We start from the raw sequence: 16,847 nt of genomic DNA on the forward strand, positions 1-16,847 counted from the left end.
GCGACCACAGGTATGAATTTGTCTGTATTCATTCTGCTGGGCACAAACAAGTTGCTTTGGTTACTGTACTGGATGCTGTAGTTCAGAATGCATTGATTTTGTACTTTGTAATTTGAATGTGGTGGGCACCTTTCCCATCAGTGTTGTATCTGCTCTATTGTGGAAAATTGGTAATGCAGAGGCTTTGCAGGTGCTTTCAAGTCATCCCACTCAAGTCGTGGGCAGAAATACCTCTTGTATCAAAGTGATAACGCCAAATCTTCATCATTTTCACCAACCTTTGAGTATCCTCAGTCATTTTAGGTTGGAGGCTGCCATATGAGGTTTCGCTGAACAGGGTAGTGACTAATTTTATACCACTGGCAGTACACCCACCACTTCTGCTGTTATCAAAGCTCATCACTATAAGCACAGCAATCAGATTTTGACTCTTCCATCTTCTCATGGTTCATGGCTATCAGATAAGGCTGTCCAGTTTCAGTAGAATGATGAACTTTCCTGCCTTCAAGAAATGAGTGCTGCAGAATGCCCAGACATCTCTCTTACACAGGATGAGTCAAATTGCTGAAGCTGCTCAAGTATCACAGTTTTGACCTGGCCATCACACTGGGAGCCCTGTTCTTGTGCCTTCTCAGCTTCTATACTCCCTTTTACTCTCTGCTTAGTAGTTGTAGCAGTCCAGATGGCATGTCTGACCTGCCAGGTGTGAGGTTCCTCTTGCTGCCTGTACATGTGCTGCCATCTGCACTGAAAGCCTCTAGATCTGTTTTCTGGGAGGAAAACTGCTTCTGTTCTGTGAAACCACTGCTTGGTTTCTGCAGCACTTTGTTCCCCTGCTTCATTACCCTGCAATGCAGGATGAGTCTTAAATTGCAGAGCGTTCATACCATCCCAGCCAAAGCCTTCCTCCCAGCTCTGCAATGCATTCTAGCCCGTCAGGACTAGGTCCAGTGAACCTTGTTGATGGAGAAGCTTGAATGTGTTTGGGAATAGCAGAGAGGGGATATTCCGAGTGATAGGTCTTAGCTTTGGTAATAGCAAACTTCCCAGCTGTATCATTTGCAGTGATGGTGCTAATACAAGTACTGTATAAAGCTTCACTGTACAGTTGAGATCCAGCAGTCAGTCTGCTATATAGACCATTGAATCTACCACAGTGAATTCACTCAACACTTGTGCAGAAAGGAGGAGGGAAGGGATACTCCAGTGTGTTTTCAGGGAGCATATGGTGCATTTTACATTGGTATGTGTGACCAGAGCAGATTGTTTCTTCCTCGCAAGATATTCTGTGACAATTCAATCCTTAAGTGCCTGATCTGTTGCTCAGGACCTAACCTGGAGGAAAAGAGAGCTTTGTCCTTAGCAATGTTCCCTGTCATATTTGCTGGCTTTTGGAGGTCTGCAAATAGGTTGCCACAGGTGAAAATAACTGGCAACCTAGGCTAGTTGGGGTGGGGTAAAAAAAACCCAACCGACCAAAACCACCATCAAATATAGGACAAGGGGTGATGGGTTCAAAGTGAAACAGGGGAAGTTCAGGTTTGATCTAAGGCAGAAGCTGTTCCCTGTGAGGGTGCTGAGGCACTGGCACAGGGTGCCCAGAGAAGCTGTGGCTGCCCCATCCCTGGCAGTGTTCAAGGCCAGGTTGGACACAGGGGCTTGGAGCAACCTGCTCTAGTGGAAGGTGTGCCTGCCCGTGGCAGGGGGTTGGAACTGGACAAGCTTTAAGGTCTCTTCCAACCCAAACCAGTCTGGGGTTCTATGCAGCCCAAACCCAACAACAGCAGCAGCACACCTCCCTGCTGTTCCCTTATCAGACACTTGTTCATTTTGAGCTATTGAATTATCTTAAAGAAATCTTGGTGGGATGAATTTGTTAAAAGGTGCTGGGGACACTCACATTGCTGCAGAAGACATGAAAGCAGGTGATAAGGAGAAGATCTTGTTGCATAGATGCAGAAAGTGCTTTGGAGAAAAGGAATGGGGGTAGACAAAGGCAGAAGGGCAGTAGATGGGCTCAAGATATGTGAGCAAGATCACAGCGTTTAGGCATTAGGCAGAATGGGGGGAGCATCATTTCCAAAGGGAAGTGAATGAGTCTCGGTGCCTGCAGTGTGTCCGTACAGGCTTGTGAGCAGGTGGTAGTTTCTGGTCACCACTGAGGAGGGCTTGTATACAAGTGCCCCAGCCCTGCAAGCTGCAGGCTGATAGGTTCTAGAGATACACTCACTCCTTGGGATGTGCAGAGCTCAAGCAATTGCAAATAGCGAGCAGCACTGGCATGAGCTGGGACACAAATGGGTTAAGCAAACAGGATGCTGGTAGTTGCTGATACCATTCCTGTTGGAGCTTAGTTTTACATTGCTCCTATGCTTTGGTTCTGCAGACCTTGCTCTGGAGGATCAGAAGGTATTTCTGTTTTTCAGTGAGTAGTTGTCTGTTATTTTACAGATGAAATAACAGATTTTAATCTGGTTTCAAATGTTCTTGACAGTATTTGTGATTTTTCACTTTACGGTTAAGTTTCTGTTGTGAACCCGATTGTCCACGGAGTAGCAGTCAACAGGAACTTGCAGCAAGAGCAGATCATACTTTTGGAGGTTCCTTTTGCATTCACCACTTCATGGTGAAAACCTGAGCAAAAATAATCCATAGCAGCTTCTTTCTTTGAAACTTCTACCAGCCCAGGGCATGTATGAATCATATGTGGTCAATCTGTATTTAGAACAGAAGCCTCCTTGATAGCAGGAACTTAAAACCAACAAACCCAAACAGGCACATAGCCAAGCTGCTAATAGCAGTTCAGCAAGGCACAAAGCAGCACTTGGTTGACAGTAGCTTGTTCAAGTGACCATGTGTGTCCTAATACTGCTTATATTCATTTCTAAGTTCATTTTCCACCTCGAGCCAGTACTCTTCATGCTCATAGGACTGTTGTTTAGTTCTGTAAATCAGCTCTGTCAGTGTCTGTGCAGAGATATTGATCTCTTGCTTCACAACCACTGTACAAGACCTGTGGTTGAGTCTCTCTTGTGGTCTGCACATTGCTTTAACATTACTGGCTCCCTTGGAGGAGCACAAGATGAGGAATGGAGCACATCCAGGACAGAGCATTTGGAGAATTCTGGTTATCAGCTCAGGTACAATGCTTCAGCTGCAAAAATAAGAACAAGCTACTATCATCCAGGTTTTGCAAGCCATCATTTGCCTGACAGTGTTCTTGCCAGAGTTACAGTCTTAGCTATGGACTAGTGAGGGTGACCCAACCTCCAGGTAGTGATGGCATTGCCCTTTGTATGCTTACAGCCTTCTTTTGCTCCATCACATCTAACTTGGGAAGACAAATGCCATAAGTCTGAACATCTCCCCCTTCCTTGTTTTTTTTCCCTTCAGTTTTTATTGTTGGGTATGATATTACATGATGTGAAATATCCCTTGGGTCAGTTAGGGTCAGCCATCCCCACTGTGTCCCCTTCCAACTCCTTGTGCATCCCCATCCTGCTCACTGGTGGGGTGAGGAGCAGCAAAGGCCTTGATTCTGTGTAACCACTGCTCAGCAGCAGGTAAAACATCCCTGTTATCCACACTTTTCAGCATGAATCCAAAGCATAGCCCCATACATTATGAAGAAGTTTAACTCCATCCCAGCTAAACCTGATACTGTACTGAAGAAATAATTGCGTGTACACAAATTATTCCTGCCGACTTCCATCACATACACCATTTTGCACAGTGATGTACATTTTAATGTACAAGTTAGTATTTCATCACTACTGACTTTGATCTGTGCTCTGCAAAAAGTCAGTAACTTGCTATTGAGATAGCCTCAGAAGTTTGACTTGCTGTGAATGCTCTTAAGAATATACAATTTTACATGATTTTAAATGCCTACAGTGGGGTTTTGTACTGTTTTTCTGAAGGATTTATAAGTAAATCTGAATTTGAGAACTATTTTGAATGTCTAATAGGTTATTACCACAGTGCAATACTTCTTGTGGAACAGACAAGACATCTTGCATATGGAAAACATGATTGCAGTTAGGTTTTCTTAGCTTGCAAGGCATATAGTGTGCATCCTGACTACCATAAGATTGATAGTGGGCATTGACAGAGAATTGTAGAGAGGAGAGAACTAAAATCACAAAAGGAAATTGTAAATGGCAATGGAAGGAAATGAAGTTGTACACATACAGGTCCTCATTCAGCAAGGTACTTGTGCTCAACCTTGCTCCAGTCTCACTAGAATCAGTGCAGCTACTGAAATGTGACACTGAATCACAGTGTTAGGGTTCATAAAATCATTTCAAACTAATAGGGTAAATGCATCTTGGATAACTTGTGATGGAACCAAGTGAGATCCTTACACACATGATCCTCACAATGATTCCAATGGAACTCATTGGAAATCAGTAATGTTTTCCCTACTTGGATTGTAAGTCTAACTGAGCAAAGTTTAGATAACACAAACCAGTTAGATGAATTGTCCAGAGCAGCTGTGTTTATAGAACCTTTGTGATAAACTCCTGGGTTAGTTTTCATTCAATGATAAAGTGTCACATTTATGAATGTAGAGCAAATCTAACACATCTGCATTTATAAAACATCACTGCAAGTGGAACATGTTTCTTTCAGGGTTCTTCAATTCTCTGTATTGTATTATTATCTGTAAGGATGATGTAAGGGTTTGAGACTTCTTTGCTTTCTGGAAAGAGGCAGGTAGGTGGCAGGATATGCAAGCTGTTACTTTTGGATGGATATTTACTGACCTTCATGTATCTGCATTTCCTGTGCTGCAGGCGGGTGCTGTGGTGGAGGTTCTTGACAGGCTGTCCCATGCTGGACCAGTGAGAAGCACTTACCCACTAACCTTTGTTGAGCTAAAGCAGGTGAGGATCCTTTCAGTAAGCACTTGTCAGTAGTTTTGTCAAGTTTACTTGAACAACCCTCTGTGATATTGCTCTTCTTGCATCCAGTGTCTTAGACCATTGGTTAGCAGGTGGTGAGTAATTGCATTGTGTCTCACTTGCTTTATGTTATCATTGTTATTATTTTCCTTTCTTTTTCTTTCCTATTAAACTGTCTATCTGAACCCATACCATTTCTTCTGGTTCTGTTCCCCATCCCATTGGGGAGAGTGACTGAAGGGCTGGGTTAAACCACAACAATCCTTTTTGCAAGCAAGGCACAACACAACTGCTCCTCACCCACTGCCTGATGCCCAGCCAGCCCCCAAGCAGCAGGATGCCAACTCCTCCCAGCTTTACTGTTCAGCATAATGTCATATGGTGTGGAACATCCCTCTGGGAGGTTGGGATCAGCTGTCCTGGTTGTGTCCCCTGCCAGCTTCTTGTGCCCCCTGTGCTGTCAGGGCAATATGAGAAGCTCAAAGTCCTTGACTTAGTGTCAGCACTGCCTAGCAACAACTAAAACAGCAGGGTGTTATCAGCATTATTCTCATCCTAGATCCAAAACACAGCACTACACCAGCTATAAGGAAGAAAATTAATGCTATCTTAGCTGAAATCAGGACACAGGGTTAGGTTCTAATCCAAGCCTAGAAGATAAATGGTTTTGTGGCTACTGAGTGAAAGAGGTGGTCCATTTTTACTTGTTGTGTTTCACTTTGTGATGAGAGCAAATCTAATCATTATGACATTTGTTGTTTTCTGATGGAGAACTTACTGAAAAATATAGGACAAGGGGTGATGGGTTCAAAGTGAAACAGGGGAAGTTCAGGATAGGTATATGGAGGAAATCCTTTACTATGAGGGTGCTGAGGCGTTGGCACAGGGTGCCCAGAGAAGCTGTGGCTGCCCCATCCCTGGCAGTGTCCAAGGCCAGGCTGGATGGGGCTTTGGAGCAGCTTGATCTAATGTGACGTGTCCCTGCCCATGGGAGGTGGTTGGAACTGGATGAGCTTTAGGTTCTTTCCACCCCTAAACATTTTATGATTCTGAATTATTCCAGATGTAAATTAGGTAGTTCTTAAATAATATCATGATGAATATGTCAATTATGGGCAGTGGGTGATGGAGTCTGTTACATTAACTCAGTTGGGAAGGGATTTTCCAGCTATGTTTTCATTGGTTTCAGTGAAGAGATAATACTATCAGTTATTAATTGCTTTGTTTTAATAGAGGAGATAACTTTATAGGCAAGACCCTTATCTTCTAAAGTTACATAAATGTTTGTATGAAACACTTAAAAATGGAAACTGGAATTTACACCCGTTACTTAAAGGTCAAAGCGAGTTCTAATCTGGAGTTGGTATCTGATAGATGCTATCTGAAGTGAATGAAAGTTAACATGTCAGTCTCAGCATGTGGGCAGGAATGTGGGATGAATCTAATTCATGACTTGAACTGAAGCTGTGGAATGACATGGTTCATTAATCTGTTTTGGGGTTTTTCCTTTCTTTTCTTAGTATTTTGGATTTGTACTGTACAGAACTGCACTACCCAAAAACTGCACGGAGCCAACGCAACTGTCTTCACCTTCAAATGGAGTCCATGACCGTGCCTATGTCTCTGTCAATGGGGTAAAGTGTTTCCTGGTATTAATTTCTCAGTGGGTGGCCTCATGAAAGTTATTCATGTAACTGCCTTACCAAACTAACTGTATAAGGTAATCTTATTTAATCAGATGAACAAGTAAGAAAGTATACCGTTGATTCTCTTCATCAGGGACTGCAGTGACAGGACAAGGGGTGATGGGTTCAAACTGAAACAGGGGAAGTTCAGGTTAGATCTAAGGCAGAAGCTCTTCCCTGTGAGGGTGCTGAGGCGCTGGCACAGGGTGCCCAGAGAAGCTGTGGCTGCCCCATCCCTGGCAGTGTTCAAGGCCAGGTTGGACACAGGGGCTTGGAGCCTAATGTGATACATCCCTGCCCATTCAGGGGGTTGGAACTGGATGATCTTAAGGTTTTTTCCAACCCAAACCATTCTATGATTCATGCTAAATGATCATATTTCAGAAAATACTATTTTATTTCTAAGGAAAATGTAATTGTTTCCATTTTTGACACATTTGAATGTTGATACAGATTCATTACTTCAGTAAAAACAAACAAACTAGAAGAAGAGTTTACTTGCAAGTTCATTAAATATGTTAATTATATTTATGCTTGGTGGCTTTTTACAGTCTTTGCATAGGTTCTGGGGAATTTTATTCTCTTTAATGGTGAGGGAAGTGGAAGCCTGAGCTTAACTCTTGTCTTAAAAAACTGATTTCTGACTACAGGTTAAAAAGACCCCATGTTTATTGTACAGGATGTAAACTTTACCTTTCTTCCCTTAAGAAGGGTTTTACTCCTGCTTAATGAGAATGGATATGAAATCACAAGCTTTGATAGCCTTTTTTGTAATTAATCTTTGACCTGTGCTGGCTCTCACAACCTTTGTGTCCAGGTCAAGCTTTTCTTTCCTTACATTGTTAAAATGGGGATAAATAAAACTCAACATTGAAGCAAGTTTAGTTGGAAGATGAAACCCCTTTTTCTTTCCAACAACTCTGCAGTCACTAGGCTCAGTTTGAGAGCCTGCTTTTTGTGAATCAGGTGCATCAAAACCCACTAGGGTTTCTAACAGCTGAGTTAGTTGAAACCAGGTAAGGAAAGAGATGGTATCAGACAAATGCCACCTAGTAGCACTAGTTGGTACACTGAGATGTGAGTACTGATATAGCAGCTTTTGTGTGCATGTGTTCTCATGTGCAAAAGGTGGAAAGGAAAATAAGGGGTTTTACTTATTTTGTTTCCTTTTCCCCCTTTTTTCATGCAAGTTGAAGAGACAAATAACAGGGCTTTGTTGGTTTTCACTGGTTGTCATTTTCTTCCTCATGGTATAACTCATACAGGTTCCTCAAGGTGTACTTGAAAGGGACAAATTGCTTTCAATAAATATAACTGGAAAGGCTGGAGCAAATCTGGACATCTTGGTGGAGAATATGGGCCGAGTCAACTTTGGTAGATACAACAATGACTTTAAGGTAAGTGAAATCATTTGAGTTCCTGAATTGTGGTGGGTTTTCCTCTTTTCCACAGGTTAAAAAACACGTAGTGGCTTAGAACAGAAAGGATTACACAGTTCTAACTGTACCTCAGGATACAACTATTGGGAGTTTTCATCTAAGGTTTTTTTTTCCAGTCCCCAAAACCTACATGGAATTAAAAACTGACAAGCATAGGTTAAGTTTTGTGGTGGTGATGGTCACTTCTGTTGTCAGCCAGTGTCACCCACAAGACGTTCAGGTTGTCGAGTCTGTAGCTAACACTTCAAAATGTGTGAAGCTGTTTGGATGAACTCCAGATCTGAGCTGGGAAATCGGTTGATTGCCAGTCGATCTTGGTTGTACTTCAAGGTTTTTGAATCCTTGTATTGCCTTCGTGAGTGTGTTTATGTGCATGTAGAGATACACTTCTGTATCTCTCACCATGTCACGTTTCCTTTGTCAGCAGCGTAGCCTTGCAGTGTTTTCAGTGTGGCTAGGAAGGGCTAGACATGAGCACTTCACCATGTAAAACTGCCAGTTCAGGATTGGACTGATCAGGTGTTGGAGGTAATGATCAAAAGCCTTCTGAATGCTTCTGAGTCAATGCTACACTTTGGGACTGTCACCTTAAGTAGCTGTGGTGGGTTGACCTGGGCTAGACACCAGGTACCCACCAAGCCACTCCATCACTCTTCCATCAACAGGGCAGGGAGAAAGTACAGAAGGGTTCACGTGTCCAGATAAGGACAAGGAGACCACTCACCAGTTACCATTATGGGCAAAAGAGAGTTGACTGGGGGAAATCAGCAGTGGGTCTGTCATGGAACTGGCTTGGTCCAACACAGGGGCAGCTTCTTGCCTCTTCTCACGCAGGCTGCCCTTGCAGTCTCCTTGCTGCCAAACCCTTGCCATGTAAACCAAATGCAGTGGAGGTACCACTAAGGTAGGAAGGGCAGGGGCAAAAAGGAAACCTTTCCTGTTTTAGACTCAATGGGATCCCTGGTGTGATATATGTGAGGGTATTGTAGAGGCTAGGCTTATTATGTTTCATGTTGGCTATGTTCAGTGCCAAAGCAAGCTATTTGTGTTTAGGTTTTGATATTAGTAGGCCACAAGCAATAATGAAGTAATTGCAAAGCTTTAAAATTAAGAAGAGATTTGAAGATGTGACTTGGCTTATATTGATTCCATGGTGTTCTTTCAGAAAGCTTGTCAAATGTTTAGTGCCTGTCCAGATTGACTGGTTATTATGGTGCCTTTTGGTGCTAGGGTGATGCTAGGAAAATTAGAGCTGCTGTTTCCCCTCGATCTTTCTGTGATAGGTGTCGTGGAGCAGAATTTAGACTTCTCCAAAGTGATTCTTGGTTAGTTTAGATGCAGGAGCAGGAGAAAGATAAACATCACAGGAAAGACATGTACCTGAAGAGTACCATTTAGTTATCAAGCAGAAGCACGAGTGCTGTGAGGAAGCAGGACTTTTAAGCTTGTAAATAGAGGAAAGAGTAAACCCAAGTGAGGATGTATCTCGAGTAGCCTGGTTGATGAGACCACAAACTGGTACATTTTGGGCCTGTTGGAGAATCTAGCTCAGTCTGTCTGAAACATAGACTGGGAAAAGACTTGAAAGATTGACAGTAGCAGAAACTCCCATTCTGACACTTGTGTTGTGCTGCTATGAGTTAGGATGGGCCTGTTTGTGTTGCTAAAGAAGGATATGTATTTGTTCTGATTAAGCAGCATAGAAGATTTGGAGCTGAGACTTGGTTTAAAGGAGTGTGACTGACCAGTTGTCTTGTTCTGAAGTGTGTTGTGCGGAGGATTTCTAGGTATATCTCCAGTCATGCTAAGACTCTATCCAAGGCAAAGCAATACAAACTCTAAGCATATGTGAAGCTGTTAGCTGACAGGCAGCAGTAAAAGCAGCTCCCCCTGCCTTACACTTTGGGAAGCATGCAGTTCTTTTAAATCTTAATCAGAACAAGCTAAACTTGTTCTTATGGGAATTTTTAGGATGTATGAAAGCCTCTGGATTAAAACCATCAGCAACTGAGGCTTTTCTGTGCTTGAGGCATATAAATTCAGTGGGTAGCAGCAGTGTTAACTCTGTTCATGCTGTTTTTTCAAGGTACCTTACCTTATCTGAGTGGCAAGAGAGGGCAGCTAGTACCCCAGTGTGTTGCCTTTGTGTTGAGGTAGCAGAAGCATTGTATTCAGTTATTTAATAACAGGCTAGGTGATGAAGAAGCCAATGTGCTTACTGTGAAAATAAGGTGACAGAGTAGAGGGTTAGATGTTGGATCAGGAAGGTGCTCAGTGTTGCTGTGAATGTGCTGAAATTCACACTTACACCTACATCATTGTTTCACTTGGAAAATCTGTATCTGTATCTGACTGTTGACTGAGTAAAGTCTAGGTTGTGTGGAAGGATTTTGCCACTTAATTCCATGTAGATACATTATTTTGCTATGAGAAAAAGAAGATCCTGTTCTGTGAAGTTGGCATCTAGGTAAAGGAATTGAAAACCAGTTAGTGCTTGAACTGATGATGAGGCTGGTGGAGTCAGTGCAGTGCTTACTAGACATCAGAAGCAACACACAACATAGATCAGTCCTCCAAAGCCATAGAGAAATGTGGTTTTGCTTGTTCCTGTTTGACATGTGGTATTTGCAGAACTTAAGTTGCACTGATAAACAACCTCTCTGCAGGGGCTGTTCAAGCAGTTCTATGGATGTAGCAGCATTGGTTTGAAATCAACCCTTTGTGTTGCACTAAAACACCATTTTGGAAACTTATTCTAACACAATGAGGATTTGTGCAGGGTTAACAACATTCCTTCTTATACATGCCCATACTTTGCTTTCGCATTCATTGTGGGAGTCCACTGGAGTGCTGCACACTTGGTTCCACCATAGAAGTGAAACAGAACGCTGTGGTCTTGAAGCTGACTGTAAGCTTTAGAGTATTTCACTGAACTGGGTCACAAAGCATGTGCCTTGATTTTGTCATACTGTACCTTAGCTGGAGAGGGTTTGCAGGAAGGAAATACTGCTTTCTCTGCTATTGTGCAGGTTGATGTCTTGGGTTAGTGACTCAGTGTTACCAAATCTCTTGATGGTATCGCAGACCAATGGTATTAGATGCTTCTTCCACTTTATATTAAAGCTCAGGTTTTGGAATCATGTCCATGTTGAAGCAAAACAGAAATTTTCCACAGTTATGATGAAGAAGGTTTGAGGGAGAGGAAGGCACAAAACACCCCAGCACCAGAACCACAAACAGACAAACCACAGGCAAAAACCCTTTGGGCATCAGTGAAAGATCAAAACTTAGAAGAGGAACAGATCTTTCACAGTGAAAAAGCTGAGCTCTTTATTCTTAGGCAAAGCTTTTAACGTGGTGAAGACCAGATGTTAGGGGTTTATTCAGATACAGGTTGGCAGCTGTTGCAAGTGGTTTGATGCAGTTTTTATTCCTGACTCGTTTATAGTTGCAGCTAAATAACTTCAATAACATGAAGTTTATTTATGTTCTCTTTTGGGTCTGGGTTTTTGTTTCCTCCTAGGGTCTCGTTTCAAATTTAACTCTTGATGAAGATATACTTGCTGATTGGGAAATCTATCCTCTGGACATAGACGGAGCAGTGAACCATGGTATTAACAGACACCTTGATCAACCAAAGAGATCTGTTGATGATCCACTGAGTTATGAAGCACCTACTTTTTACACTGGAACACTTGTAATTCCTGAAGGAATTCCAGACTTGCCTCAGGACACCTATGTCAAGTTTCCTGGGTGGACAAAGGTACAGTGTTTTGCTGTAAGAAGTTGGAAGTCCACATAGAATGCTTCTATGGACAATCAAAGTCTACCTCTCTTGGATGGGTAGAGGTTGATTGTAGTGATGGGGTAGCTCAAATCTATTTAAGCAAGTAGGAAATTGGTTCCTTGTTTTAAGTAAATCTGGAGAGAAACTATTAGAGAAGGGAAAGGTATATTCAAATGATACATAGGTGGGTGTAGAAAGTGGAGCCATCATCAAAAACTAAACCCCCACTCTTTCAACACTGAGAAAGACGAAATGTCAGGCTATTTAGAAATGCCTGTCCATGGTGAAGGACACTTTCCTGGTTATATTAAGAACATGTTTGCAGTGCTGTGTGAAGAAATATGGATCCCCTTAGAAAACAGAGTGTTGGGCACAACTGCTGGTGGTGTGCCCATAGATACAGATCCAATGCATGGAATATGTCACTGCTTGTCTTCTGGAGGTTAAGTGGACTGAATGAAGTGCCACTCTTCTTAGAGACCTGAGCATTTAAGTCCAGGCTTCTGGGAAGTGCCTGTGATAGTGTTAGGTAGCAGAATTACTGATTTCTGAAACAACTCATTTACTGCTATTAAAATAGAATAGGAGAAGGAGTTGCTGGTGGTCTATTTACAGTATTGTAGTGGTTAAAGCACTTCCCAATATGCAGAAGACTCTGATTTGTTGCTGGCACTGAGCTTGGATGAGGAAGCTTGAGTTATCCATTCCTATATATGTGCATGTCTTAATCACTAAATAAAATCCAAAAATAGCTGGAATCTGAGACCCATGAATCTCAAATCTTCTTCAGAAAGTGAGATGTCCATACCTGTCCATACCTGTCCATACCATCATTGAAATGGCAAATGAGTCCAAGAATTCTTATATATTGGTGAAAATACTTTCCTCTGATTTGTAGAAACCTCTGTTTTACATAGTTTGTCTACCCTCTAAAGCAGTCATGGTGAAGAGATTCCAACTGAACTGTAAGTAGGGCTATTGAATTGATTCTTCAAGCTTTATATGGATCAGACCAGAGTTTTAAGGCACCCAGGAGTAAGACTGAGGTGATGCTGGGTGTTGAAACCAAGACTACCAAATAAAGACATTTGCTTATTGGTAAAGTTAAGGTCGAGGGCCTTAAGGGTGCAAATTCCACTCAGCTCCCACTGTATCTTGGCCTTAATTCCTTGAGTGGCATTATATGAACTGGCTATGCCAGGATGTGGAGAGGGACTCTTAAAAGGGGTTGAAATTGATGTGTTGGAGTAGTTGGAAAACTATGGAAACAAACACTTGGCAAGAAAACATCAAGTTCTAGTGATGGTCCTGCATATAACTTCTTCCACCCTCACTTGAGGAAGCACAGTGGCCTGAAGTATACATGCCCTGCATGTATGGTTAGATTTATCACACTATTTCCCTTCAGCAGAATAGAGGATTTGGAGCCAGGACAGTTCTTGATTTCTCTGGAATCATGGGTTGTAGTTGCTGACCCTGCTAAAGGAACTTTTGGTATTTAAGATAGAGATCCCTCCCACACCTTGATTTTGTCTGGGGCATATTGGTTGGTAGTGTATATAGTATTGGGATTTGCTGGTTAAGGGCATACAAATTCCTGCGTGTGCAGTCTCTGGAGATGGCAGTGTTAGTAATATAGTTTGGAATTGAGCAATGACATCCAGAGCTTTACTGGGAAAATGAGTTTACAACCAATGACCAGGATCAGAAACAAGAGACCTGTCTGATCATACCATCTGCATTGGAACTGTAACGCAGTTGATTCCTACAGTAAACTCCTTCTTCCCAGGGGGTTACAGTCACTCTCTGTAGTAGGTGCAGTCACTCTGTAGTAGATAGGCTACTGGATACACTCACTAATTCAGTTTGGGTCGGGAGGCTGCATTAATGCCATGTTTTCCTTTAAAACTCTTCAAGCTCACTCCTTTGCTTCTGTAGTAAATAGTTCTTCCTCTTGCCTTTTAATGCAGCAAAACCAAGCCACAAAGCATGATAAACTTGATCAAATAATGAACAGACATTGACCTCAAACCTGTTCTTCAATGAACACCTTAACAGACCTGTGCAAGGCAGGGTTTTGTACCACAGAGCTGAAACAACTCCCCTGCATTTGCAGATGTGCCAGCTCCTGATAAACTTTCTCTTGGGAGTTTTGTAAGACTTTGTTTCCATACATACTTGAAAGAGAAAACACAAGAAAAATGCCTCCAACCCAGCTTGAACATCGTTATTCACTGTGTTCAAATTGCGCTGCTGGAAGCCTTTTGAACTTAGAGGTATTTATAATGTTAAACCAGGATTTTGAGCTAGGGATTCTGGCCATTTCCACTATGACAAGTAACTCAAGGGATTTTACATGCCAGGTAAACCACAATTTCATTGAACTTCAGTTAATGCTTGCAAACATTCAGAGATGGTAATGGTTGTAGGTAGCTACAGCAAAACACAATACTCCCTTGCAGTGTGATTTCACAAGTTCTTTTGATTTGGCTATTACCAGCATAATACAGAATCACAGCATGGTTGGAGTTGGAAGGGACTCCACACACCCCCTGTGCAGCCTGTTCAGTGCTCTGACACCCTCAGTGTAAAGAAGTTCTTCCTCATGCTGAGGTGACACTTGTTGTGTGTTAGTTTATGGCCATTTGCTCTGCATGGGGAACTCCAACTGGATTCTACTCTGCTGATCACAACCCTTTGAACATGAATATGAATTAATAAACATCTTAATTTCAGGTGGTTTAGATAAGCTGAATCTTTCTTTTGAAACCATGCAATAGGAAGGGACTACCAAGGCAATGTGGTCTTACACTCATACAGAGCCACAACAGAATTTGAGATCTGCTTTTCTCTTTTGGGAGTGCTTTCTCCTTTTAACAATCAGCTCCAAGCAAATGTAACTTTCAGGTTTGCTGTGCTCTTAAACTTGGTGCAAAATTCAGTGCCAGGAACCTGCAATTGTGTTGTCTGAAGTGTTGGCATACATGGAATTACTGCAGTATGTGACTGCTTTCTTTTGAAGTATTAATGATGGCTTTAACTCATCAGGTGATTTAGATCCTTTTGTCTGTTATTAGTATTTCCTTAGACCAATCTTCTCTCCTTGTGTCCTGTCAAACAGAAGGATGGAGGAAATTAAGTTACTATGTGAAGAGCATTATACTTAAAGCAATTGCTCTGCTTAAAGCATCACTTGTTCTCTGTCACATTATTAACCTGTTGTTTTTCTCTCTCTCAACAGGGGCAAATCTGGATCAATGGCTTTAATCTTGGTCGCTACTGGCCGGCCCGTGGTCCTCAGCTGACCCTTTTTGTTCCAAGGAACATACTTGTTTCATCAATGCCAAACAACATAACAGTGTTGGAGCTGGAGCATTCACCTTGCAGCACCCAGGAGTGTGAGATAGAGTTTGTAGACAAACCTAGCATCAATGGAACCACACAGGATCAAAGTCATGCACCCCAACTCTTTGCTAGAGACTTACGGCTGAACCATCTATACTGATTTGAGTGTTTCCTTATCTTCCCTATTCTTCCCTTTCCCTCAACCCATACTTCCCTTTTTTAAAGCCTCAGCTTTAATCAGTAGGTTTTCTTTTCTAAACCTGCCAGAGTTGAATACTGAAATCATCTCAAACAATAAAAGCTGTAGCTTCAGAACGTGCCTTGGACTGTGAAATTGAGCTTCACTGGAAGATGTGCAGCAGACAGGTGAAAATGCAGTCCTTGTAGGCTGCTTACAGCCTCTTACACTTTCTTTACCATGTTTTGCAACTGGAGAGGAGCATGCAAAAGGGGTATGCAGTCTCCCTAGCTCACTGGTTTTACTCATGTGGGCTGGTAGGCCTGAGCTGCCAATAGACTAGACACTTCCAGCTGGTTTTAACCCCTGGTTAGTATCAATATCAGTTGAGTCTGAGTGGGCTTACTGCTGGTGTTGAGGGGATCTCACCTCCATGCAAGTGACCTTGGAAACATTTCAGTTGGTTTCTTACAGGGACAGTGAGAATGAAAGAGAACAAGGTGGTCCAAATAACAGTAGCATGGAGAAGGACCTTGTAGTCTACATCTGGGAAGCCAACTGTCACCTCTTGGAAAGCAAATTCACTGCTTCCCTTCTGCTTTCTCTGAAGGCTTTAAGTAAATTAAGTAAATACAAGGATGCATGTAAAATTTAGGCTGTTTTGGCTGGATCAGAACAGCCTGATTAACCTGCCTGCAGGGTATAGTCTTAAAATAAGACATTTTTCCTTTAACAGATTAATGGATCCTGGTTTGGGTTTATTTCCCTTCTTTTTGGGGTCTGGAGTATCTTTTTCATAGGCCATCACTTTGGGAGCAGAAGGCAGAATCTTCTTTTTGATTCTTATGGCTTTGCTGTCAATCATGCAAACTCTTTGGTGAGATTTAAACAACACACAAATAAGATGGAATCAAGTATTTTCATAATGTCTGGTTTCTTCCTTTGATTTGTCTGACGTGATTAAAATGGTTCTTTAAAGATAAAATCAGTCCTGTGTGTTTGAGAAGGAAAAGGGAGATGGGGAAAAGATAGGAGTGATAACAGTATTAAGGGAGAAATGAGGTTGTAAGTCTCTGATGGACAAGGAGTTCTTGTTGATGTCTCATTTGTTTCCCTATGTTATGAAGATGTGTGCAAAGTAAAGCACAAGTATCTGTAATGGGCTCTGTGGTCTCTGGAGGTGCCACCCTTTGCTGAGATGGCCACTGTGAAAACCTATTTCTTCTCAGCTGATGAGGACTGATACTTCCAGAGGAGAAGAGAGTGGAAGGCAGCACCACATACATGAGTATCTACATCTCTGTTACGTGGTTGACACGTTTGGGCTTTCAAACACGCAGTTCACTTGAGTCAGAGAGCTTCTACTCTTAAGTTCCTACCCCAAATGCACAGTCTAATGGTTGGGAGCTGTGTGTTCAGTACCAGATGTGCTCCATTCTTGGAATAAAGTGGCCTGCTCTGACCCCAGATGGGTTTTTTCTTGACACCATTCCTTTGTAGACCCTGGAA

General features: G+C 42.3%; 1 protein-coding gene across 1 annotated transcript in view; it reads left to right on the plus strand.

Moving 5' to 3' along the window:
* Positions 1–15,486, plus strand: part of GLB1 (galactosidase beta 1) — a 38,630-nt gene extending 23,144 nt beyond the window's left edge. The window contains exons 12-16 of the mRNA XM_034062399.1: positions 4,797–4,886; positions 6,425–6,538; positions 7,855–7,986; positions 11,552–11,791; positions 15,057–15,486. Coding sequence (XP_033918290.1) covers positions 4,797–4,886; positions 6,425–6,538; positions 7,855–7,986; positions 11,552–11,791; positions 15,057–15,320 — 840 coding nt within the window. The 3' untranslated portion in view covers positions 15,321–15,486. The remainder of the gene's footprint in view (positions 1–4,796; positions 4,887–6,424; positions 6,539–7,854; positions 7,987–11,551; positions 11,792–15,056) is intronic.
* Positions 15,487–16,847: the final 1,361 nt, after the last annotated feature.

This window comes from Melopsittacus undulatus, chromosome 1 (genome assembly GCF_012275295.1).
Source record: "Melopsittacus undulatus isolate bMelUnd1 chromosome 1, bMelUnd1.mat.Z, whole genome shotgun sequence".
NCBI lineage: Eukaryota > Metazoa > Chordata > Aves > Psittaciformes > Psittaculidae > Melopsittacus > Melopsittacus undulatus.